We start from the raw sequence: 26,657 nt of genomic DNA on the forward strand, positions 1-26,657 counted from the left end.
TTCAGGAAGGAGGAAGTCCTCCTTCTAAATGCAACCTTCACTTCAGTTAGACAGCCATAGCAGCTGGCTTCACAGAAAGGTTTTCCTAGGGAAAGCAGAAAACTCCATGGTCCTGACTCCAACTTCTCAACTTACAAATGAAGAAACTGTAGAGATTCAAGGGGCTGTCCCAGAGAGACTCCTGCTACCTCAGCTAAAATTAAAATGCTTTTCTTTTCCTTTCTGTTTTTTTAGCAACCCAAACACGAGTTTCTAGGTCTTTTTTAACTTCAAAATGAAATTGTTCTACAACCCCATGTCTTCCCTCTTAATTCCTAGTCAAACTTCCTATCAGTAACCCTGCATCAATAACTGTCCACTGAGGACAGTTACTCTGCTAGGTGTATGGTGCCTGCTTCAGTTAGCCATCACTGCAACTCTCTTCAGCAAACCAAGAAACTCAGCTCAGAAACTACCCTGAAACCTCTCCAAGATTACAGGGTGAGGCCGGAATCCTGGTATGATTTCTAAAGCCAAGATCAGACTACTATACACTTTCTAATCCCAGTACCTTGTCCATTCAGGCCTCAGAGACTCCGAGAACTATAGAATTATATATCCTGTCACTTCAGAGGACACAGGTACTTTTCCATTCAGACCTATAGGGTAATGTCTCATGCTGCAGCAAAATACAAAGGCATTGGAGAAGTCTGTCTTAAAACTGTGAACTCAAGTTCACAGACCAGAAAAGACCTGATCCTTGCACTCACCTCAGATCAGGATACAGACCTTCAGCCTCTAAAGGTAGCATTTCAGCTGAGAGAAGCTGTTTAGTGAAGCGAATAGGCTAGCGCTTTACCCTGTTATATTAGGTAATGGGTACACTAGAATTCGTGTTGAGAGACTTAAAGGTCAAGGTTAGCCTCCATACATTAGAATTTGAGTTGAGAGAGATGGGGTCAAAGGTTAGTCTCCATAATTTGGTTTTGGCCAAGGTAAAAAAAAAAGAGTTCAAATTGAGGCATTTTCTGAGATGAAGTGGTAAAAATACGTATCCTGGACGTCCAGAACTGGAGGAATAGATTTCTCGTGGTCTCTGATGGGGAACACTCGAATAACTAAGGCTTAAAGCTACCCTCCAGAAAAGGTGAACTAAAACTAAGTCAAGTCCTAAGTATCAGAGTTTGAATTTTGGAGTGGGCAGCGGTGCTTCATCAAGCTGTAACAGCCAAGCAAGGTACCGGCGGGCGATTGGGACCTGAGACCTAGAACCCTTACTCCCCAGCCTCCGCTTACCTTCTGTTGGAAGTAATGAACTGAGTAGCTACTGGGTACAGAAGAGTCGGGTGTGTTAGTTGACAAGTGCGGGCTGCCGAGGGTCTTTAGCCTAGGCCGGATGGTTGTGGCGGCCCCGAGTGATAGGAAAGGCAGGAGCAGGAGAGCCCAGCAGCCCATGGCTCAGGACAGCAGCCACAGTGTGGGCGGCTAAAGAAAGAGAGCCACCCGCAGAAAAGCACTACTAAGCCAGGCCCAGCTCGTAGCTCCGCCCGCTGCACACCAGCTCCTCCCTCGGGAAACCTAAAACCAGGCGGCCCCTGGTCTCAAAGGCGTTGCCTCCACCCTTGCCACTTGCCATCCTCCTTCTCCCCGCCCACCTCCACTGAGGTCACACTCTACGTCGGCCTTTACTACGCAGGGTTTTTTGCCTCATCCTTACCTATGGCTCCCCAAGCCCTATCGCCTCTCTAGGTTATGTCATATCTCTGCCATTATTGTCACCATCACACTGTCCCCGCAACCTCAGTCCCACGGTAACAACACCGGGCGGGAGGAGGAGGGAGGAAGAGAGAGTCTATTGTCACCAGGCATGACGGCACACACGTGACCCTCCCTCAACCAGAACAGCACCCTTTCAGACAGTGTTTGCCTCTCTACTTAGATGAGGAAACAAGTAGAGGGACTCGATCCTAGGTCCCTCAAGTAGCAGGAAATGGAGCGAGGTTCAGAGCGCCCTGTTCCCTTGTAGGCTGTTCCGGCTCTTCGACTCCGCTGCTCCCGCCTAACCAGCCCCACGTTATTCAGTTCTCGGGTCACCCCATCGCCGCACTGCTCGCACGACCCGTCCTTTCTGTGGCCGCTGAGTCTTTCGTGCAGACCAAACATTCCCTCAACCCGGATAATCCATCCAGGCTCCGCGATGGCGACTCCCTGTTGTAGTCAACAGCGCCCCCTCCTGTCCAGCCCGCGGCGCCAACTTTCACCGGCTCCAACGCCCTCGGCGTTCGTCTGAGGGGTGCAGCCACCCCTTCCCACGCCTCGAGCCTTCCCGGCTTCCCCCGCACTTCGTTGAGAGAACTACCGCTCCACCAGTCTCTCAAAGAGAACGTCTCTCAAAACCCACAGCTACCCCCGGCTTGACAAGGAGCGTCGCTTGCCGGGGTTATAAGCGACACGCCCTGCGGAGCATTTTCTGATTGGCTCTCCTGAAAGACCGTCAAGACGACATTTCCGGCGGAAAAGGACGCGGGAGATTCGATTGCGGGCGTTTGGAGAGCGGCTGTCCGGAAGGCCGGAGTTCCTTCATGGTTGCCCGGGCTTGCCTGGGTCCTTTGCTTCAGGTGAGAAGCTGAAGAAAGGAATTCTTGGGGGGCTCTAGGTAGAGAGACTGCTGACGAGGCACTGTAACCTTGAGCTCCATTTGGATTTATTTCAAGACTCTTGGCCGTAAAAGCCGGATACGAGGTTAAACGAGAGAGTCAATCCTTTTCATGTTCTTTAGCAAATGTTTACACTTTACCGTTGCTGCAGAGCCCCAGAAGCCCAGAAAGGAAAAGGCTCGACTTTAAACTGGGACATAAAAATATGTCAGCAGGCTACTGTGCAGAATATTGCCAGTTGCTGGCAAAGATGTTTTGTTTTGCTTTTTCAGATTACTCTGATTGCCCAGAAAAAGTATTTTACCGAATAATGCACGCAATCCAGAAACTGAAGCTTTTCTATTTTCCTTGATCTCTCGAATCCACATCTAAGATGAAAATTCAAGCCCCCACTGAACACTGCCACTACCATATTCTAACCTGTGACTGTTGCATGCTGTGACAGTAGCCTTCAGCTGTTTCCCCTGTTTATCCATTCTCCATAAGACCAGGCAGATAGGTGAAAATTTTTGACCAAGATACTCACCATTTAACTTGTTTTAGATGCTTCTATTTTCCCGATGTTTTAAGTCCAAATTCCTTAAGGTAGGTTAAAAAGCTCTTTGGCCTTACTTGCCTCTCCAACCTGCACCCACATACACACACACCCTCTCGGGGTAGGAGATAAAACCCAGGATATCACACACACTGTTCATGGCATATTGAATTATCCCCAACCCCAGGTTATCTTGTATATTCCTCAAAGGCACCATCCTCTCAACCTCCAAAACTTCTTTTTATCCTGACTCATTAGTAATTTCTTAGTTTGCAAAGCCTTTCTGGTTTGGTTTGGTTTGTTTTATGTGTGTGAGTTAAGAGAACAGGATTTTATACCCAAGGCTGGCCTTGAACTTCTGATCATCCAGCCTCTATCTTCCAAGTGCTAGATTTATAGTTACGTTCCACCAAGACTGACTTCGAAAGCATTTTTAAAAGCATCTTAAATTTAAAGCATTTTTTGACCTTTTAAAACTGGATCACAGAACACTCTGTCATTTTTTTTTTATTCATTCCTCAGATAAAATTTTAAGTGCCTCCCATTATGCCAAGAAGGGCCAGGTTTTGGATGACTTCAATTATCAATAGAGACTGCTGTCCTAGGGTAAGTACCCCTCTGCCCCCTTTTTGGATAGAATTAAACAGAATAGCAAAATTGAGTATGGAGACCTATATTGATAACCTTAGCACTCTGGAGTCATGAGAATCTCTAGTTTGAAGCCAGCCTGAGATACAAAGAGACTTAAGGGCTGTGGAGGAAAATCTTATGTTTTAAAAAAAAATGGGTCTAGAAATAACCATGGATCTGGAAAGTCTCCTCTAAAGAGTTGATTTTAAATGGGTGAATATGGCATGGCTTGGAAAGGGAAGGGAGAAGAGAGGGAGGAGTCCCAGTATTCTAACCACAATGGGCTTGGTGGTTTTGTTGTTTTGTTTGTTTTTGAGACCAGGTCTCTCTGTATCCTTGGCTGGCCTCAGACCCACAGAGATCACCCTGCCTCTGCCTCCTGAGTGTGGGATTAAAGGCTTTTACCACCATTTCCAACTTTGTTTTTTGTTTTTTGAGAAAGAATCTGAAGTTGGGTGGGTAGGAAGGTGGGGGAGGAGAAATATAAGACACAGCGTATGAAATTCTAAAAGAATAAATATTAAAAAGGAATAAGCTGGGCGGGCGGGAAGCAGAGGCAGGTAGATCTCTTGAGTTCAAGACCAACCTGGTCTACGCATTGAGTTCCAAGAGAGCCAGAACTGTATAGAAAGACGATGTCTCAAAAAGGGAGGGGAGGGTAAAAATGTTGGATATGACATTGCATGTTGGGGGAGAGACAGAGAGTCTTAAGTATTTGGCCATATGGTTAGTTAGAAATAGTATTACTTACTAAAATTGAAAGGATTTTGTGACAAGAAAGACTTAACAAAATTCAATTTTTGTTACTTATTAACTTTGAATTTGTGAGACTCCTAAATACAGTTGGCTTTCCTGTAAGAATGGCATTATGGAAGTCTTTGCATGGTTGCATTGATTCACATTGATGAATAGAACGCATTATTAGCCTGATCCACAACCAAATTCCTGTTCTTGAACACAATGTCCTGGTTTGTTTGGTTTTGTTCTACCTCAAATGCTCCCTTCTTAGTTTCTGTTAAAAATACCTCAGAAATGATACTAAACAGAAAAGTTGTGTTGTATGCACCAAGGCTTTCCTGGTTAATGTTTCAACAGTAGTTTTCAACATCATTTTACCTTCTGCTGTAAATTTTGTCTCTGCCTTCCGTGCATATCCATCCTCAGCCTGAGAAGTTCCCTTCTTCCTTAGAGATTCCCATCAGGTAAACCTGATCCTTGACTATGCCTCAGAAAAGACTGAGCAGAGTTGATGAGTTTATTAAGTATTGAGATAGAGTCATTTAGGAAAAGGATAGAATGACAATTTCAAGACACAGTGTGCTTCACGAGATGCTAGAATGTGTTTACAGTGTCTTGCTATATATATGATCCTGTGGCTGATTCATTAACCCAAGGAAGTAATTTATGAGGCTTTCGTAATTCCAATAGTAAGATGGTCTTATAAGGTGCACTGCTTAGATTTAGGGGTGAAAAAAAGGTGCGATCCTGTTAAAACTCAAAACTCCTAGCTAGAGTAAGTTAATACCTATTTGAAAAGTCTTCAGAATATACATCTACATACTCAGCTTTGGCTTCAGTTGCTTTGGAGTTTCTGGATTCATTGTAAAAAAAAAAAAAAAAAAATAAGGCAAACTAGATTCCAAGGTGAGGGGCTTTTTTCCCTTCTCATGTCCCTATTCACTGATCCACCCTATGTCCCTTCATTAAGTACCTTTCTCTTTCCAGTTTATCTTAACATGCAGTTATCACTCTCACATACAGGGAGGGGGGAGGGAGAGAGAGAGAGGCTGATATACAGTTCTGTTTGATGATAAATTAGAAGCATCTTTGGTTATGGTGTAGTTCCCCCATAGAGCTTTAAGCCGAAGCCTATCAGAGGCTTCTTGGACACTGACTTAAGCAATCTCTAAAAAAATTAGCTCTCCTTTCTGTGCCATGACACCCATGACACTTAGACTTTTCTCTCACTCTCCCCCCAGTCTCATTTCTACTTTTATGTGTATGAGATTAGGAGGAGCTGACGTTTCCCTTGTATGTTATCGCTAAGTTTCCTACCTACTGCTTTCATTGCCTTTTTCTTATTATAAAGGCTATACATTTAGGGGAGAAATGGCTTAGCTGTTAAGAGATCTAGCTGCTCTTAAAGGACCTGGCTCAATTTTCAGTACCCACATCCACTAGTGTTACCTAGTGTAACACCAGCTCCAGGACAGCACCTGGACATGGGCACCTGCACAAAGGAGTACGTACACAGAGACAAACACATATATATAAAGGTTGATGTCATTATGCAGGTGAAGGCAGGTACAGGATAGAACAAGGCCTGTCTTTGGATGAGAAGAAAGGATGGACAGGAATGAAGATTTTAGAAGCAAGAGAGGAGGAGCTAGGAGAACATGGCAGCAGATGTTAAGATTCTATTCTACGCTAGGTACAGGTTTTGACTGTTTTTAGGGGATGGGTGTGTACAGGATTTTGTGCTTTCTAGATGAGCAAATTATATCTTATCAATCGGATCAGAGATTAGGTGTGTTCTTTCAAGTGGCGACTTGAGTCCGCAGTAAGAGATCCACAAGATAGGCAGTCTCTGTATGAAACCTGCGTGACAACGACCTGCCTCGGGAACTACATGGGTAGAGAGATTGCTTCTAGGCTCAGAGAGTAGCCGTCGGCAGTGTGAAATGGGATGGAGCTTAGCATGTGAGACACTTTGCTGAGATGAAAATATCCCCCAGAGGCCCTGTGTGCCGACTTTAGCGTGGGATAAAAGGTTTTTTATTTTTACCACAACAGATATAGAACATTGTTAATGATGTTTTGACAGAAAATACTTTTTTATAAATGAAAGTTATATTATTCTAACCCTGTCTCTCTCCTCACCCCACTCCACCTCCAAGCAAAACTCTGATTAGTCTTCCTCTTGGATTTTTCTCATGGTATCATGTGATGATAATTATCAGTTACATTATGTTCTGTGAGCACTTATACTAGAACATAAATCTAGTGACTAGGAAAGAACTGTGTCTTTCTGTCTCTGACTTGTATACTGTAACAATTGGCATTTAGCAACTGTACAATTTATTACAATACGTAGATATAGTGAGTTTATTAAGTTGGGACATGTTTTGTTAACTGATAGAGCTAAAAGAATATGAATATATTCATTTATCATATATTCATTATTCATTATTATAGACTACATTTATCATGAAAGAAACATTATGATTGGACAGAGAAGAATGATTACTGTGTTATTGTCCTTCATTCAATGAATGAAGTGTCTTTTTACAATGTAGGTTTACCAGGTAAAACACCAATTAAAAATAATAAACTGACCTCTTTCATTTCAATTCTTAAGTTTACCTATGAGTTACAGGGTTTTGTTTTTTAACATATGAATTTGATCCACTAGAGGGCAATAAATCCTTAAATAAAAGTCAACAGCCAACCTTAAAATATAGCAATTTGTTATTGCATAATTTAAAAATCAATTCCAAAATGCCATACTTATATTTTTTCCCGTGTTGATGAGTTGTATTATCTAGACAGGCCTGGTGGCATAGATCTGTAATCCCACCTACTTGGAAGCTAAGTCAGGAGGATCTCGAATTCCATCCCAGCCTTGGGAAACTTACAAGATGTCCCAAAAAGAGTTTGTAAATGTAGATCAGTGGTAAAATGCTTGCTTAATATGAATGAGGCCCAGGGTTCAATCCCTAGTACTTGAGGGAAAACATATGTACCCACAATACAACACAGTGTCTTAGTTAAATTATAAATCAACCCGTCTAAAGTATCTGTAATAAAATTTATAAATAATGGGAGGAAAGGATTTATTTGGCTTGTCCATCACAGAGGGAGGCTAAGGTAGGAACCTAGAAGCAGGACCTGAAACATAGTCCGTGGAGGAGCTCTGCTTACTGTTTGGCTCTCAGAGACTCATATACTGCTCTTTTCCTTATTTTGGTGTGTGTGTGTGTGTTGTTATGTTTTTTTCCTCTGGTTTGGAGGTTTCTCTATGTAGCCCTTTTCATAGCTCTGTAGACCAGGCTGGTGATGAACTCACAGAGATCCACCTGCCTCTGATTCCCAAGTGCTGGGATTAAAGGCGTGTGCCACCACTGCCTGGCACTCAGCTACTTTTCTTAAACAGCAGAGGCCTACCTGCCAAGGAATGATATAACCCACAGTGCATAAAGAATGTCCACATAGAATAGGGAATTCTGTATTGGATCTCCTAAAGACTGGCCCACAACATAATCAAATGTTTAAACCTAGAGGGCTAGAGAGATAGCTCAGTGGGTATCACTGCTTGTTGTACAGGCTTGAGGACCTCAGTGCAGATCCGCAGTACCCATATAAAATCTAGCTGCATGCATGCATGCAGCCCTAATGCTGGGATTGACAGTCTGCACTATACAGTGGAAGTGTGGGATGAATGGAAAGCAGCAAAGAATGTGAACCGCTTAGTGGGCAGAAGGCAAGAAACAACACCTTTCTTCGTTCCTTTAAGAAATTATTAGAACATAAATACCAAGGAAACGAAATAAAATAAGAAAAGGGGTCTGGAGAAATAGCTCAGTGGTTAAGAACATTGACTGCTTTTCCTGAGGACACATGTTCAATTCCTAGCACCCACATGGCTGAAATATCACAGGTTTCACCCATGAAGTCTCATCAACATGGCTATCCGAACAAGACTGGAACCTGAGCTGTTAGCACTAATGATGGGTTTTTGGTGGACCCCGTTCTGCTTTTTCCTTGTAAATTATATTGTAAACTACTTCATTTTTAAAGATTTCCAAGGTGGCAAGCAAATCTAGGAGTACCTGGATGTGTTTGACAAAACTTTGTAACCTAATCATGTATACCTAAGGGGTTTCTACACTACCTTTCTGAATATAGGTGGGTCTATATATTTAACTTGTATCTACAAATTTTCATTTTTTAGCTTTGATGGGAAATTTTATTTTAATTGAAAACGTTTTTTCTTAGAATATATTCTGATCATGGTTTCCTCTCCTCCATCTCAGATCTTTCCCTCTTCCTCCAGCCCATCAAACGCCACACCTTTCTCTCTCTAGAAAACAAACAAGCCTAGAGGCCTAGGATAACCAAGTACTACTACTGTTTTAAATAACAACAACTAGCAATGAAATGACCTAATGGCGCTCTGCTACTATCTTATCAGTACCTTGCTCAGCTATCCACAGAGAAGCTTCCTCCTGTATCTGTTGGGATATGATATAGATATAGATATGTAGATATGCAGAGAATGTGAAACCTTGGAACACTCAGCCCTATCTGGATGTGTGCATCAAATCCCTCCCCTCAGGGCTCTGAAACCCTGTGGAAGAGGAAGCAGAAAGAATGGAGGCCAGAGAGGAAGAAGGACTTATCAACACAATCATGTGAAGTCTCAGAGGCTAAGACATGTACAGGAGATACAGAGGCCCTTTGTTTATATGTTATGGCTTCTAGTGTAGGGCTTTCATGGGATTCCTGAGTGTGTAAGTGAGTGGATTTCTCTTTCTTGAGCCTTCTCTCCGGCTCTTTTCCTTTTTTTTTTTTTTTCTTCAATTCCAATGTGTTAACTTCTGTATTTTATTTTATTATTAGAATCCTGTTTTGTTTTCTAAGGAGAGACAGAAAGGGAGTGAAATGAGATGGAAGGAGAGGGAGGGAGGAACTGACTGGGAGGAGTAGAAGGGAGCAAACTGCAATCAAGATATCATGTGAGAAAACGTAATTTTCACTAGAAGTTGGAAATGTTGGAAAAAAGAAACAAGCAAATAAAAAGAATTTAAAAAAAGAAAATGCACAAGAAAAGCACACATGTGTGCGCACACACAAACACCATAAAAATTCAGAAACCACAATATACAAACAAGCAAAAGATCAGGAAGAAAAAGATGCCCAAACAAAGCAATTTGAGACGAAAGTCTTTGAGTTCGTGTTGTGTTAGCCATCTCCTGCTGGATATGGGATCTACCCTTAATAGAGCATATATACCCAGATCTACCCTTAATAGAGCATATATACCTAGATCTACCCTTAATAGAGCATATATACCCAGTGAGAAATCATTGGGAAAGCAGCGAGAAAATCTTCTTCTCATGGAAACATTATGTCTTGACTCAGGATTTGTAGACATATTTTACAGTTAACACATTTCTGTTAATGATCCTTGAAAAGCCATGTCTAACTGAATTTTACTTTGTCAGAATTTACTGATTTCAGACCCAGAAACATCACACAAATTGATATATCTCTGGAAAAAAAACATAGACTTCTTTATTGAAAGCATTTATTTTATGCCGTGTATAAGTTAATCATAGAGGGGAAATGGTAAGTCAATGTACAATTTAAAGAATTTAAAATGAAATTATAAAAGAAGAGAGCAGTGTTTTTCTATCTTCGGCATGCTTGTATAAACAAGGACTGTAAAACAAACATGAGCACCCTGACCTCTTAGACCTGTACCGTTCTTACTTGCTAACTGTCTCCTTTTTCTTTAAACTGTAAAATTCCACGCAAGGAAATCTAAAGACATTTCAGCTACTGGCCCAAATAATAAATTTCTCAGAATCACTTTAGCCCATGAGTTCAAGACCAGCCTGGACAAAATAGGGAGAACTCCCAAAAGCACAGGGAGGAGGAAGAAAGAAGTTGGTTCGTGGAAAATCCTTCCCATTAAAATTGTAACCATAACTTCTATATCTTTTGTAAAAGATGTGAGTAAGCTAAGTGATTTCTCAAATAAATTACTAGAGGAGACTAGTTGCTCAGAAGTAGTCATTCAATGTTTCTTTTAATTCTTTTAATAATTAAAAAGCAAAAAAGAAATTAGTTTTTCAGTATATCATCACAGGCCTCAGAATATAGTTCAGTACTTGATTACCATGTATGCGTCCCCAGATTTAATCCCCCAGTGCAAGAATATTGGCACTGCTTTCACTTCTAATGAAACAAAAGATAATATCGACTGACTGCTTTTGATAAGAATTATATTCAGAAATATGAAATTCCAACTGTAGGTTTGGAGAAGTCAATGATCTGTTAAACAGTGAAGATGTCCACCGTGGGGCACAGGAGAATGGTATTCATGTGTGATTTAACATTTGCATTGGACCTCACACTTGTTTTCTTTTGTAGGACAAGATAAAGGCACATGAATAGAAGACGGAAATTCCTTTTTGCCTCAGTACTTGCTCTCCAGAATTCAAGTTTTATATATCCATCATGTCAAAGGTGCTTCTCCAAGATATTCCTTGAGTCCAAAAGGTAAAAGTAAAAACTGTATAAGGGGAAATACAACAAGACACTTTCTGTGACTCATGGCAAATGCATACTGGATTTTCCCTACCAGAACATCGGACTCTCGTTGAAAATTTCAGAGTTGGTTCCTCTGTTAGTTTTAGAATAGATTTGAGTAGTAATCCAATTTCTAGAGGAAAGTTTTAAAGAGTATTTGTGGGTTTTTTTTCATGGTCCTCAGGTTATTTTTAAAATATATACATATATAAACTTAGTAGCTGGCACCATGCTTACTTGGAGACAGATCTGTTTCAGATTCTAGAACTTTGGAGCTATAAGAACATTTGCATAGGCTTTGTTGGAGTATGCCTGATCTAAACTTGAAATACAAATGCTTCAAAATGAATGTGTTTGTTTGTTAGTGAGTAGTTCTCTGCAGCTCAGGCTATTCTGGAATTCACAGCTCTGATATGGTAACCCTGGTGTCAAAGTCTACAACTCCTCAAGTCATGTTATGCTCTGAAACTTTTGCAAGTACTCTCAAGTTCAGAATTTCAGGTCAGATATGTTCAAATTCTAGTTCAACAACTACAATGTTGTTTGGCTACATCTGAGTACCATGACAGAATCATTGTAGCCAAATATTGTTGAGACCCCAAAATATATATATATATGTATGTATATATATACACCACCTATCTTTGTAGAGTAGAAGTAAAAAGTTCGGTTTGGAGTTCTTTGATAGCTTTATGTCTAGATATTAAATATAAAATTTTGATGGTAGTAATGCCTAGTAATATTTAAATAAAAGTAATGAACTAATAATTTTCACTAGTCACTTGTCAAGTTAGAATTGAATGGGGTATGGGGGGAAATCAAGAACCTTTCTTAAAAACACAATGGAATTTTTCAAGTTCATTTTGCATAAGATTGCAGATAGGTTGCTAACATCTACTAATGGTACAACACCAGGCAGGAGATGTAGATTCTGTACGTATATATTTGTAGGTTTGAATAATAATATCTACAGTATGGAATAACTATATAAAAATAACACAGAAATCTAGTACACAATACGAGGACTTCTAAAACGGCACTTATTTTTGCTGAAGAGCTTTTACAAGTATACTTTCCCTATTGCAGTAAGTCATGGCGGTTAACATTATTCTGTGGAGCCAGAATGCTTGAGTCTGATATTACCCCTGCCCCCTTTTGTTTGAATGGTGGGACCTAGGTTGGCCTGAAACTCACTGTATATCATCCCAAGCTAACTTCAAACTTGTGGCAGTCCTTCTAGCTAAGCATCCCAAGGAGGGAAAGTATAAACATTAGACATCATAGCCACAGCCATCTCCATCATAGCTATGTAGTGTTGGGCCTAAAACTGGACAAAAAAAATCTACCTCTTGGAATTTTTATTTGGATCAGGTAGGTTAATATACATAACATACACAGAACATTTGTATAGATCAGTAACACAGATGTAATATACAGATGTAAACTATTCTTTAAACTTTGTGGTCTTTTCCAAGTGAACTAGAATATCACTATATAGCCCAGCTTGCATTGAACTTTTGGTCCTCTTGCTTCTGCTTTCCAATTACTAGGATCACAAGCCTACATCACTGTAGCCAATAGACCAAGGATTTATCTTAAAGATAATCCTTCACAGAAACTTGGGTGGAATACCATTGTTAGCTCTGTAGGATTAGTGCTACTGAAAGACCCCTAGAGTGGGGAGACCCTCACTCAAGTCTCAGGATGACGCAACCCCCAAGAACTCACACAAGACCATCCCTTGCTGTAATCATACGAGGTTTATCGATAGGAACCAGTGCACTGGGGTCGAGACTCATATCCCACGCAGGGGCATAGGAGTTCGACCCCGAGAGGCTGGGAGAAAGGGTATTTAAAGGAAGAAGCCACAACCCAAGTGGGCAGGGATGGTGTCATTGGAAAATCACAAGAAAAAGCTTCCTGTCTCTCAAGATTGCTTAACTTTATGGTCAGCTAGTTCCTGGAAGAAGCTTTCTGTTATCTTTACTAGGTCTGGAATCGCATATCTAAGGACCTTATCTAGTTCCTTTTATCTAGTCCTTTTATCTAGTTCCTGGGAGAGCAGGCTCAAGAAATGTGACCTTTTACTTACTTACAGGTAGAGGGCAGGGTCTGGAATTTGAGGTATTTAGGGCTTCTTGGAGGTGAGATAGCATTTTTAAACTTCTGACTTCTTAGCTGTATTTTTTATTCTTTCACTACCAGTTTATAAGTTTCTGTTTGCTGTGTGCTAGGCATGATGCCAAATGCTTGGCAGACATTCATCTCTTTAATACAAGAGGTTTTTATGAAATGGATGCTATTGTTGATAGCCAAATTTGTAGAAAACTGAAGCTTAGAAAAGTGGCTTGCCCCAAATCACACACTCAGCTAGTTAGGTACAGAAACATTCAAGGCTAAACAATGTGATTATGGTCTACGTTCATACTCACCATATTACCTCTGAACAGTGCAGTTTATACTCAAATTCCCACTTAAAAACCCTAGGAAAGGAGCTCCAACTGGACTGCTTAGATGCATAAAACCCCATAGCACCTGGTCATTACCTGTGGAAAATCAATTCACTGAAAAGTAACGTGTGCCTATTTATATTACATTGATAATAACACAAAACTCAAGTATGATGCTTAACCTTTTCTGTTTTCACTTCTGCTTTCCCTTTTCCTTAGTAGAAATCAGCCAACACAGAATATAGAAATTCTCCTCTTTCATTTATGCCACTACATTAGCCACCAAGTCTGTGATGAGTTCCCCAACCATAGCCTCTGTAGATCCTATTTCAACCCCAAATCCTTAGCAATGACAGCTATAATAAGGGTTTTGTTATTTTGTGGAGACAACTTTTTTAATCTCCTAGATCAAAGAGTAGAGACATTTCAAGTACATCCTAAGGGCTAAGGAGACAACTCAGTGAAGTATTTGTTATACAAGCATCGGAATAGAGTTCAGAGTTCAGAACCCCACACCATGCTTTGTAAAAAGCAGTTGTATACCTTTAGTACCAGTCCAAGGAAGCAGAGACAAGATGCCTTGTAGCTTGCTGACAAGTAGTATTGCTGATCAGTTAGTTCCAGATTCAGTGAAAGATCTTATCTCAAAGCAAAATAAGGTGTTCCTCTTAAACGCTGTGACCGTAAACAGAAGCAACCTTGGGAGTGTATGCAGCCTATATGGGTTTGCCTAAGTATGCAGCCTATATGGGTTTGCCTAAGGGACCTTGAAGACACTAATAGTCACATTTCTTATCTCAATGCTGTCCCAGCCTAGCCTTTTGACAGATATGTTTAGGAAGCCCTGGGGCACAGTGGCTAGAGTTCACACTGCCTGGGTCTTCATGTACATCCACACCAAGCTGGAGAATAAGGAACATGTGATTGAGACCCTGCATGGACTCAAGATCAAATTCCCTGGCTACCAAAAGAGTCACATTTCACAAAGGAGGGGATATACCAAATTTAATGCAGATGAATTTGAAGGCTGAAAAGAAGCTCATCCTGGTGGCTGTGGGGTCAAACATATCTTCCCACCAACAATGAAGTAGGATTCCTATTTCTCCACATCCTCACCAGCATCTGCTGTCACCTAAGTTTTTGATCTTAGCCATTCTGACTGGTGTGAGGTGGAATCTCAGGGTTGTTGTGATTTGATCCATTCTTATTGCCCTGTACAAAGCTTAAGTCCAAGTAGATCAAGGGCCTCCACATAATTATATTAAACATTAATAGGATTATTTGGTTCTCTGGAGTCTAACTTGAGGTCTTTGTATATTTTAGATAATAGCCTTCTAAGGGATGTAACATTGATAAAGACCTTTTTCCAATCTGTTGGCTGCTATTTTGTCCTGTTGACAGTGTACTTTGCTGTACAAAAGCTTTGCAATTTTATGAGGTCTCATTTATCGATTCTTGATCTTAGAGCATAAGCCATTGGTGTTCTGTTTAAGAAATTATTTTCTGTGCCTATGTGTTTGAGGTCTTCCCCACTTTCTCTTCTATTAGTTTCAGTGTATCTGGTTTTATGTGGAGGCCCTTGATCCACTTGGACTTAAGCTGTGTACAGGGCAATAAGAATGGATCAATTTGCATTCTTCTACATGCTGACCTCCAGTTGAACCAGCACCATTTGTTGAAAATGCTTTCTTTTTTCCATTGGATGGTTTTAGCTGCTTTGTCAAAGATCAAGTGATAATAGTTGTGTGGGTTTATTTCTGAGTCTTCAATTTTATTCTGCTGAAATACCTGCCTTTCTCTGTACCAATTCCATGCATTTTTTTTTAAATCACAATTGCTCTGTAATACAGCTTGAGGTCAGAAATGGTGATTCCCCCAGAAGTTCTATTATTGTTCAAAACAGTTTTCGATATCCTGGGTTTTTTTGTTATTCCAAATGAATTTGCAAATTGCTCTTTCTAAATCTATGAAGAATTGAGTTGGAATTTTGATGGGGATTGCATTGAATCTGTAGATTGCTTTTGACAAGGTGGCCATTTTTACTGTATTAATCCTGCCAATCCATGAACATGGGAGATCTTTCCTTCTTGTCATATAGATCTTCCACTTGTTTGGTTAAAGTCACACCAAGGTATTTTATATTATTTGTGGCAATTGTGAAGGGTGTTGTTTCCCTATTATCTTTCTCAGCCTGTTTATCCTTTGAGTAGAGGAAGGCTACTGATTTGTTCAAGTTAATTTTATATCTAGCCACTTTGCTGAAGTTGTTTATCAGTTCTAGGAGTTCTCTGGTGGAATTTTTGGGGTCATTTAAGTATACTATCCTATCATCTGCAGATATTGATATTTTGACTTCTTCCTTTCCAATGTCTGTCCCTTGTATGTCCTTTTGTTATCTAATTGCCAGAACTAGGGCTTCGAGTACTATATTGAATAGGAAGGGAAAGAGTGGGCAGTCTTGTCTAGTCCCTGATTTTAGTGGGATTGCTTCAAGTTTCTGAATGGAGATTTAGTTTGAAGTTGGTTACTGGTTTGCTGTATATGGCTTTTACTATATTTAGGTATAGCCTTGAATTCCTGATCTTTGCAAGGACTTTCCATGCAGGGCTATTGAATTTTGTCAAATGCTCTCTCAACATCTAATGAGATGATCATGCGGTTTTTTTCTTTAAGTTTGTTTATATAGTGGATCACATTGATGGATTTCCATATATTGAACCATCCTTGCATCCCTAGGATGAAGCCTCCTTGATCATGCTGAATGATCGTTTTGATGTGTTCTTGGATTCCATTTGCGAGAATTTTATTGAGTATTTTTGCATCGATATTCATGAGGGAAATTAGTCTGAATTTCTCTTTCATTGTAGGGTCTTTGTGAGGTTTAGGTGTAAGTGTAATTATGACTTCAAAGAACAAATTAGGTAGTGTTCCTTCTGTTTCTATTTTGTGAATTACTTTGAAGAGTTTTGGTGTTAGGTTTTCTTTGAAAGTATGATAGAATTCTGCACCAAACCCATCTGCTCCTGTACTTTTTTTTGGCTGGAAGACTTTTTTAATGACTGCTTCTATTTCTTTATGGGTTATGGGACTGTTTAGATGGTTTATCTGATCTTGATTTAACTTTGGTACCTGGTATCTGTCTAGAAAATTGTCCATTTCTCCAGAATTTCCAGTTTTGTTGAGTATAGGCGTTTGTAGTAGAATCTGATAATTTTTTTAATTTCCTCAGATTCTGTTATCAAGACTCCCTTTTCAGTTCTGATTTTGTTAATTTGGATACATTCTCTGTGCCCTCTGGTTAGTCTGGCTAAGAGTTTATCTTGTTGATTTTCTCAAAGAATCAGCTCTTAGTTTTGTTGATTCATTGTATAATCCTTTTTCTTTCTGCTTGGTTGATTCCTGCTCTGAGTTTGATTATTTCCTGCCATCTACCCCTCTCGGGTGTATTTGCTTCTTTTTGTTCTAGAACTTTCAGGCGTATTGTCAGACTGTTAGTATATGCTCTCTTCTGTTTCCTTTTGGAGGCACTCAGAGCTATGAGTTTTCCTCTTAGCACAGCTTTCATTGTGTCCCATAAGTTTGGGTATGCTGTACCTTCGTTTTCATTAAATTCTAAGAAGTCTTTAATTTCTTTCTTTATTTCTTCCTTGGCCAAGTTGTCATTGAGTAGAGCATTGTTCAGCTTCCATTTGTATATGGGCTTTCTGTTGTTTTTGAAGACCAACCTTAGTCCATGTTGATCTGATAGGATGCATGGGATTATTTCTATCTTCCTGTATCTGTTGAGGTCTGTTTTGTGACCAATTATATGGTCAGTTTTGGAGAAGATACCATGAGGTGCTGAGAAGAAGGTATATCCTTTTGTTTTAGGATGAAATGTTTTATAGATATCTGTTAAATCCATTTGATTCATAACTTCTGTTAGTTTTACTGTATCTCTGTTTAGTTTCTGTTTCTATGATCTGTCCATTGATAAGAGTAGGGTATTGAAATCTCCTACTGTTATTGTGTGTGGTGCAATGTATGCTTTGAGCTTTATAGTAAGGTTTCTTTTATGAATGTGGGTGCCCTTGCATTTGAAGCATAGATGTTCAGAATTGAGAGTTCATCTTGGTAGATTTTTCCTTTGAGTATTAAGTATCCTTCCTTATTTTTTTGAAAACTTTTGATTAAAAGTTGATTTTATTCAATATTAGAATGGCTACTTCAGTTTGTTTCTTGGGACCATTTGCTTGGGAATTTTTTTTTCCAGCCTTTTACTCTGAGGTAGTATCTGTCTTTGTCACTGAGGTATGTTTCCCATATGCAGCAAAGTGCTGGGTCCTGTTACGTATCCGGTCTGTTAGTCTAGGTCTTTTTATTGGAGAATTGAGTCCATTGATATTAAGAGACATTAAGGAATAGTGGTTGTTGTTTCCTGTTATTTTTGTTGTTAAAGGTGGAATAATGTTTGTGTGGCCATCTTCTTTTGGGTTTGTTGAAAGAAGATTACTTTCTTGCTTTTTTCTAGGGTGTAATTCCCTTCCTTGTGTTAGAGTTTTCCATCTGCTATCCTTTTTAGAGCTAGATTTGTGTAAAGATATTGTGTACATTTGGTTTTGTCATGGAATATCTTGGTTTCTCCATCTATGTTAATTGAGAGTTTTGCAGGATAAAGTAACCTGGGCTGGCATTTGTGTTCTCTTAGTATCTGTATGACATCTGCCCGGGTTCTTCTCCAGCTTTCATAGTCTCTGGTGAGAGGTCTGATGTAATTCTGGTAGTTCTGCCTTTATATGTTACTTGACCTTTTCTCTTCTTTCTTTATTTTTGCATTTGGTGTTTTGACTATTATGTGACAGGAAGAATTTCTTTTCTGGTTCAATCTATTTGGAGTTCTGTAGACTTCTTTTATGTTCATGGGCCTCTCTTTAGGTTAGGAAGTTTTCTACAATAATTTTGTTGAAGATATTTACTGGTCCTTTAAGTTGGGAATCTTTGCTCTCTTCTATACCTATTTATTATCCTTAGGTTTGGTCTTCTCAGTGTGTCCTGGATTTCCTGGATGTTTGAGGTTAGGAGCTTTTTGTGTTTTGCTTTTTTTTTTTTTTTTTTTTTTTTTTTATTGTCGCGTCAATGTTTTCTATGATATCTTCTGCCCCTGGGATTCTCTCTTCAATCTCTTACATTTTGTTGGTGATGCTTGCCTCTATGACTCCTGATCTCTTTCCTAGTTTTCTATCTTTAGATTCTGGACAGTTCTGTTCAATTCCTTCACCTGTTCAGTTGTATTTTCCTGTAACTTTTTAAGGGATTTTTGTGTTTCCTCTTTAATGGCTTCTACTTGTTTACCTGTGTTGTCCTGTATTTCTTTAAGGGAGTTATTTATGTCCTTAAAGTCCTCTATCATCATCATGAGATGTGGTTTTTTAAATTCAAATCTTGCATTTCCAATGTGTTGGGATATTCAGTATCTGCTGTGGTAGGACAATTGGTTTCTGATGATGCCAAGTAGTCTTGGTTTCTGTTGCTTAACTTCTTATGCTTGCCTCTCGCCGTCTGGTTATCTCTGACGTTTGTTGGTCTTGCTGTCTTTGACTGGAACTTGTCCCTCCTGTGCGCCTGTGAGCCTGTGATCGTAGGAGTGGGAGCACTCCTGGGAGACCTGCTCTCTCCAGGCAGGCTTTGGGTCTAGAGGGCTGTGGGACAGCCGTAGCCCTGGGCACAGGTGGAGACCACAAGGATGCTGTCCCAGGCTGCTCCATGGTTCCTGTGCCCTGTATGATTCTGGTCCCTCTTTGGGCTGTCAGTGAAGCAAAAGTGGGGTCTCACCTGTGGGCTTAGGAGGGGAGCACTCCTGGGAGACCAGCTCTCTCCAGGCAGGTTTTGGGTCAGGAGGGCTGTGGGGACAGCCTTCGCTCTGGGTGCAGATGGAGACCAGAAGGGTTTTAGCCATGCTTATGGGTGTAAGAAGGAATCTCAGAATTGTTTTGATTTGCATTTCTCTAATGACTAAGGATATTGAGCTTCTCAGCCATGAAAGATACCTCTGATGAGAATTCTCTGTCTAGCCCACTTTTTACTTGGGTTATTGGGTTTGTTCATGTCTACTTTCTTAAGGTCTTTATATAATTTAGATATTAGTCCTCTGTCAGATGTACAGTTGGTGAAGATCTTTCCTATTCTGTAGGCTGCCACTTTGTCCTATTGATTGTGTCCTTTACCTTACAGAAGCTATTCAGTTTCATGAGGTCCCATTAAATAATTGTTGATCATAGTGCCTGAGCTGCCTGCGTTCTGTTCAGGAAGTTATGTCCTGTACCAATGCATTCAAGGCTATTCCCCACTTTCTCTTCTGTGTGTCTGGCTTTATGTTGAGGTCTTTGATCCACGTGGATTTGAGTTTTGTGCAAAGTAATAAATATGGATCTATTTGCATTTTTCTATGTGCAGATATCCAGTTAGACCAGCACCATTTGTTAAAGATGCTTTCTTTTTTTCAATTCTATGGGTTTTTTCCCTTCATTGTCAAAAATCAAGTGTCAATAGGCATATGGGTTTATTTTTGGGTCTTCAATTCTATTTCATTGATAATCTGTCTTTTTATGCTAATATCATATAGTTTTCATTACTCTTGCTCTATAGTACAGCCTGACAGTCCTCAGGAAGGTAGTCAGAGCTGTGGGCCAGATAATGGGGCTCAGGGGACCCCTCGTAGCTCCAATTACCATGTGTTTAAAGGATCAGTATTCCAGAACATGAAAAGTAAAGATAACAATTATAAGATATTACAAACGAAAGGAGGAAAATACCACCTAGGCCTATAGCTCAGTGGTGAAGAATTTGCCTAGCATACAAATAAAGAGAAGTTATAATAATTACAGCAATAGTAGCGAGACTAACACATTAGTTTGATAAAAATCTGTACCATAGTGTTCACTTAACTTGTCTAGTTTTATCTTTCCTCTGCATTAGATTTTATACCCAGGGCCCTCAAGATTTTAGACTAATGGTCCCAAGACCAAGCAGTATAGAACATGAAATTCACACTTGGTGCATATTTTTACTATCCTTTGGCTACAGTTGCATATTATCTTGAAAACAAGTTTCATTGTATCCTTTTATGTGTAATTTTTATAATCTAATATTCTTAACATATCGTGATTAAAGTAATTTTGAGGAGTAGAGAGGTCATAACTCTGGCCAGGACATTCAATACCTCTGCTTTCCAAGCGCACCTGTATTCACATGCCTAATACAGGTACAGACCCATATACATAGTGAAAAATAAATCTTTTAAAAGCTAATGTATTAATTTTCAGGATTTTAAGAAAAATACAAATAAATTCTTGGTTATTCTTTTGTTATACTGTTTTCCATCAGTTTCTGAGCAGTTTGGTATATGTGTCTTCCAGTTTGGTACTACTAAAACCTATAAAGAAGTTTACTGACCTAGGTGTGGTAGTACATGAGTACTGCCGTCCTCCCGGGGACAGGTAAAGGATGTCCAGAGTTCCCAGCTGACCCTAGCTGTATAGCAATGGGGCCAGTTCTCTCACCCAACACCCTGTTTCAGGAGGGAGAAAGAAAGGTTGTTAGCCAGAAAGAATTGAAGAATTGAATCTATTAGGAATATTTGGACAACTCTCTGCTTTCTCTCCCACTTTGCTAGGTTTACTTGTCTCAAGTGTGGCTGTGCTGGTGATGCTGAGAGTGCCAACTACAGATATAGACTGTCCTTGAAAGTGGCCGAGTCCAACACGGTATTCGTCATTACTGTGTTCGGGAGCTGCTTAGATGCTTATTTTGGACTCACTGCCACTGCTTTACACAGGTAAGGATCTCTAAAGCAGTTTTACCTGACTGCTTGTTCATCTTGCTAATAGTATCTAGAAATACGTGTCTTGAGGGTATTTGTCGTTTACTAAAAAGCCCTTTATCTCAGGCAAGATATCAACTGAAAAAGGAAATTTTCTCAAAAATACATAATTGTGTTTTAAGTTCAGAGTAACTATTCTGCAACTAAAATATTATAAAACTCTAATCTAGGTTAGACACTTTACAGATTCATCCCTTGAGCTTGACCTAAAAGACACAGCCTTGAGACTTTAAGAATCCGTACAAGTGAAATATTTTCTCATTTTCAACCTTCTTCCCTCTTCACCTACTCATTTTTCAGGAGAAATGTGCTCACATCATTGTACTTTAAGGCAAAGTGAAGGCGAGGGACACTAGAAGGACCTCAAAGACCGTTCCTACCACGGTTGCTTTTACTTAGTATAATTGCAGGCTCTGAAGATTAAGTGAGCATCTATACCCCCCACCTCACCCCCAACACACACACACACACACACACACACACACACACACACACACACTCACGCACACACACTCACGCACACCCACAACACACACACAGACACGCACGCACGCACACACACACACACACACACACACACACACACACACACACACACACACACACACACACAGCTACAGGTTGAACTAAGCACAGACTTTACCTGTGCTAGTCCACTAAGCTCCCTTCCCAGACCTTGCAGGCATTTGTTCACATCTGATAGTGGGTTTGGAAGGGAGCTTTAACCATCTCTCTCCTTCTGTGCGCAGGAACAGACAATAGGGACAAATTGCCATGGTCAGACTTCTTTTTCCTCTGTATGGAACTGACAGGGTTCATGACATATTTGAAAATATTGTGTCTTCTGATTTTACTGCAACATAAAATTTCAAAGCTTACCACTTCTTTTTCTTTCAAAGGTACCTTGAGGATTCTAGTAAAATCCCAGAAACCCTGGACAGTGGTAGAACTCAGAGCCTGTTGACCACAGCAGTAGAAAAGTGTTTTGTTGGACAAAGCTTTGTGTTTGGAGTAACGGTAATTGGAGCATCTTTCTTTTAAATGTACTGAAATGATTGTAATTTCCCACGCTGTTTTTAACAGTGCATAGATAGTAAAGCCTGTAGAAGCACTTAAAACTAAAACTAGTTTACATGTGATCTGTTTAAATATTATAGGTTACAATTCCCTATTTCAAAAGCCATAGAAGTTCAATTCAATGTTTTCAGAGCTTTAAAAGGAAGAATTTATTATGAATTAGAAAATGTATTAGATATTTGGTTTTAGAAGACTATTTTTATTTTACTCTAAATTCTGTACCGATTACATAATAAATATCTATGTCTTCTATAAAAGAAGAGAAACAACCTTAAAGGTAAATATCTGAATATTGATTAAAAACATTAAGAGTAGATTAAAGCCTGTTGTGATGCACACTTTTACTCCTAGCACTCAAGAGACAGGGCTAGTTAGATCTGAATTCAAGGACAGCCCGATCCACATAGCAAGTTCCAGGCCAGGGTCTCATAAAGAATAAATTTAGAAGAATGTTCTTAAATACTTAACAGTAGAAAGTTTTAAAATGTACCAACTCTGAAGGAGTAGTAACAAACTGATCTAGACTAAAAAGTATTAGTGGAAATTTGATTATACTCTAAATGGGGTGTAGTAGAGAGAATATAGCACTACCAAATGGGCACTAAGAAAAACCCCAAAACAGATAAACCGAGAGCTAAGGAACTTTACTTGGTTAAAATATTATATAATTTAGTTTCCTTTTTCTGTTCTTTCTTTCACAAATACAATAGTACCATCATTTATAACAGAATACTGTTTGCTAAGTATTGTGTGATTGTATTATTGTTAATCAAATAATCTTTTTTTCATAAATGAGAGGAGTTAGGAAGCATATCTGGGACCCCACATCCGTAGTAACTGCTGAAACAGGACTGGAAGATAAGTCTCTCTCTGCCTACGTTCACAGTCTTCAATGTGTGTTAGTCTTTCAGTAACAGTAAAGGAGTTAGTTAGGGTTAGCATTTTATTTCCTTTAACCTTTAAATTCCTGCTCCCTGTTTCCTCCTTGAACCAAGAGAAAGTTATTTTGTTCTCATTTAAATTCATTTAATTCTTTCACAGAACTTTGGAGATGGATGTGGACACCATTCCAATTGCAGTAACTTCCAGCAGCCTTGCTGTAAGCACAGAGGAGAAGTCAGGACACTCGTAGCCTCCCAGATCGTCCTGCCTGACCCGCGTTTTACAGGCTTCACTGTCATTGACTATTTACATCCGCTTTTACACAGGAAACATCACTGTGACTCTCAGGACCATAGCAGCCAGTCACTCACTTCAGATCACTCAGACAGCGAGTTCAACAGCATACAGGGCTCTGGGAATACATCCTGGGTTTTGGAGTCTAGTAGCAGAGAGGACTTTTTCAGATTCTGGCAGCCATCTCTTGAACTGACTTCTACTGATTCACAAGTAACATCTAATGATGACTTCCCAGCTTCAGAACAGCTCGTGGCCAGTGGTACTCCTACCCAAAACGGACACTACGTCTCCTTTTCTGAGGACACTAGTTCTAAGAACTGCCACGATTCCCTTCAGAGTTTATGGAGCTTTGTTTCTTGTATGGACAAGAATAATACAACAGGAAAGTTGGGTGAAGAATTAGGTTTACTGAGTCCAATTTGCAGCAGTTGTCATGAAAGTAGACTGACTGACTCTAATTTTTTCCCTTCACAAATGCAAAAATCCTTTAAGGAACATAATTTAGAATGCTATAGTAAAGCAGAAAAAAATGATTACTCCCAGTATGATATCCCATGTTACCAGCATCGTGAAGTAAATACCACCATTCTTCAACAGGGATCTTCTGCATTTTCATTGTCATCACTGAAACCCGAAGAAACAGCGAGTGCTTCCCAGAAGTCTGACTCCTTGATTTGGGATGATATACCACTCTCTGAAAGCCTGAACAAGTTTCTAGCAGTTGTTGAAAGTGAGATTGCTGTAGCTGAGATAGATGCTAAGAATAGAAAGCAGGGTATAGATAATAGCACTGATAAATGCCACAAAAACTACAGCAGATTATCATTGACTCCTCTGAGAGATACTAGAGCCTTAAATACGCCGCCTTTCGGCTTAAGGTCATCACAAGCAATGAGAGAAAACTCAAGGAGAGAGGCCTTCTTTTACAACAGTAAGTCTAGTTCAAGTTCTCAAATCCAAAGAGAGTCACATCCAGACAAGGCAGCAGCGGCTGTCTCTATAGGCAGTAATAGGAGCGATATCTCCAAGGATTTTCTACCAGATACTTGTTCATCAGCTCTGTTTACATCTTCAGATGACATGAAGGCCTCCATTAGCCAAAAGAGGACTAGTGGGGTCCTGCAACAAAGGAATGAAATTTCATGCAGGCCCAGAACCTCAATAAGTGACTGTTCTGATCTCAGTAACAGCTGTTTTACTGGATGTGAAGAAAAATCGCATTCAGGAACAAAAGAAAAATTGGCAATACAAAACTGTTCTAAAAAATACAATGATGTTTCTGATCTTCACAAATTAGAAAATAAGTGGAATTATAGATGGCCGGAAAAGCAAGATGACAATTTCACAATATGCCGGAAACTCACATATCCTTTAGAGACCTTTCGAGGGAGCCCAAAAAGCATATCAAAAGAAAAGCCTTATAGGCCTAGCAATAATAACTTAACACAAAGTTCTTCTGCTGATCATGAAGGCAGCTACAATGCTTCTGCTGATCTTTTTGATGATTTTGCTAAAGATAAGGACACTGAAAGAGAAATTACCAAACTACCACAGGATATTTTGTTACCACTGGAAGCATCTTGCACAGAAAATTATCCTATAAATAAGAACTGCAACCAGCCTTCACAAAAACTCTCCTTGCAAAGCATATCACCCTCAGAGTATCGAAGACCAAGCTCTCAGTCAGACTCAGAATGTGATTTTGAAGAAAGCCAAGACTTTGTTCCATGTTCACAGTCAACTCCAGTTGCAGGCTTCCACCAAAGAATTCATGGCTTAAATGGTGCTTCCAAAATACTGCCTTCCTTCTATTCACATCTTAATGCTAATTATAAAAACACAAACATTTCTCCTCTAACTGGCAAATGTCAAGCCACCCCAACCTGCCCAAAGAATGTAAAACCATCTACCCAGAAGCTCAACCACTGTCCTGCTGCTGAGTGCCTTGAAAATGATATGGACGAATGGGTCCCCCCTACTACTAAAAAAGTATTTATTTCAGATGTTTGTGGATTGAGAGTCACGTGTTTAAGAAAATGCCTTGCTGTCCATTATTCCCCTGACCAAAAAGAGTTACCAAGGAAGAAACTGATAAAAGTCACACATAAAACCAACAAATAATTAAGAAGTTAAAGACTATATTTTGTACCAATAATTAAAAAACCAAAAGTGTCTTAAGTGTGATTATAAATGATCAGGCTGAAAGTAGGAAAAATCCATTTGGGGATGGCTTTTCAGGAGTCAAATGGAAGTCATCTTCCATTTTCATAATACTTTAGTGTCTGATACAAAAAGTACTTGGTTACTCAAAGTATTTTCATATAAAGTCATATGAATCCAGTTCCCAGAAATTTTAAGCAATGGCAAATCTATTTGGAAATTTTTGCTTTCACTGATACAGAGAGCAGCCTATATTTTGAACACTTACAGAAAGTCGTTAATAGAGAATGGACTGTACTGTGTGCTGTTGGATCTTTCAAGAATTTCACCATGGCTTTTTTTTTCTCCAGAATACTGTGATTTAGATAACTGAGCACTTTTCCTTACATTGACTGTATTAATATGTTAATTTTGTATATTTAAAAGTATTTGTTAAAATATAGACATACAGAAATAAAGTCTTTACAAATTAAAATATCTTTTTTGTCATAATTTTGTATTGATTATTTGGAAATTGCACACCATTCACCTAGATCACACTTACTTTCCAGTCCTTCCAGGTCTGCCTACTACCTTTGTGACCTATCCTGCCACCTCCGCGCCCCCCCCCCAAAAAAAGAAAAAAAAAAATACTAGTTGAATTTGTGTTCCCTATATATTCACTGAAACATGTTGACACTCCCAGTCGTCTTTCATGTAAAGAAATCATAGTCTTCCCCACTCACACCCCTGTCAGAAGCCCTCAGTTGTGGAGAGCTCCACTTCAGCATCTTTATTACAAGTTTTAAGAGATCTCTTCCATGGTTTCCTGTCTAAGC

At 39.6% G+C, this 26,657-nt stretch overlaps 2 protein-coding genes across 2 annotated transcripts in view; one reads left to right on the forward strand and one right to left on the reverse strand.

Moving 5' to 3' along the window:
• LOC116891841 (lysosomal Pro-X carboxypeptidase) overlaps positions 1-2,345 on the reverse strand; it is a 48,572-nt gene extending 46,227 nt beyond the window's left edge. The window contains exon 1 of the mRNA XM_032893208.1: positions 1,276-2,345. Within this exon, the coding sequence (XP_032749099.1) occupies positions 1,276-1,434 (159 nt within the window). The 5' untranslated portion in view covers positions 1,435-2,345. The remainder of the gene's footprint in view (positions 1-1,275) is intronic.
• Positions 2,346-2,493: 148 nt separating this feature from the next.
• Positions 2,494-26,316, forward strand: Ddias (DNA damage induced apoptosis suppressor). The gene is made up of 6 exons (XM_032893209.1): positions 2,494-2,597; positions 3,694-3,777; positions 10,957-11,085; positions 21,217-21,378; positions 22,323-22,440; positions 23,542-26,316. The coding sequence occupies exons 3-6, from the start codon at positions 10,973-10,975 to the stop codon at positions 25,798-25,800; spliced, it is 2,652 nt and encodes an 883-aa protein (XP_032749100.1). The 5' UTR covers positions 2,494-2,597; positions 3,694-3,777; positions 10,957-10,972; the 3' UTR covers positions 25,801-26,316.
• Positions 26,317-26,657: the final 341 nt, after the last annotated feature.

The sequence above is a fragment of the Rattus rattus genome, chromosome 2 (genome assembly GCF_011064425.1).
Source record: "Rattus rattus isolate New Zealand chromosome 2, Rrattus_CSIRO_v1, whole genome shotgun sequence".
In the NCBI taxonomy this organism is placed as follows: Eukaryota; Metazoa; Chordata; class Mammalia; order Rodentia; family Muridae; genus Rattus; species Rattus rattus.

What these genes read in the sequence shown, in the direction of transcription:
- Ddias (XM_032893209.1), top strand. Translation starts at nt 10,973, where the DNA reads ATGAATAGAAGACGGAAATTCCTTTTTGCCTCAGTACTTGCTCTCCAG. An exon ending in ACTGCCACTGCTTTACACAG is followed by an intron (nt 21,379 to 22,322) that starts GTAAGGATCTCT and finishes TTTCTTTCAAAG; the next exon opens with GTACCTTGAGGATTCTAGTA. An exon ending in GCTTTGTGTTTGGAGTAACG is followed by an intron (nt 22,441 to 23,541) that starts GTAATTGGAGCA and finishes ATTCTTTCACAG; the next exon opens with AACTTTGGAGATGGATGTGG.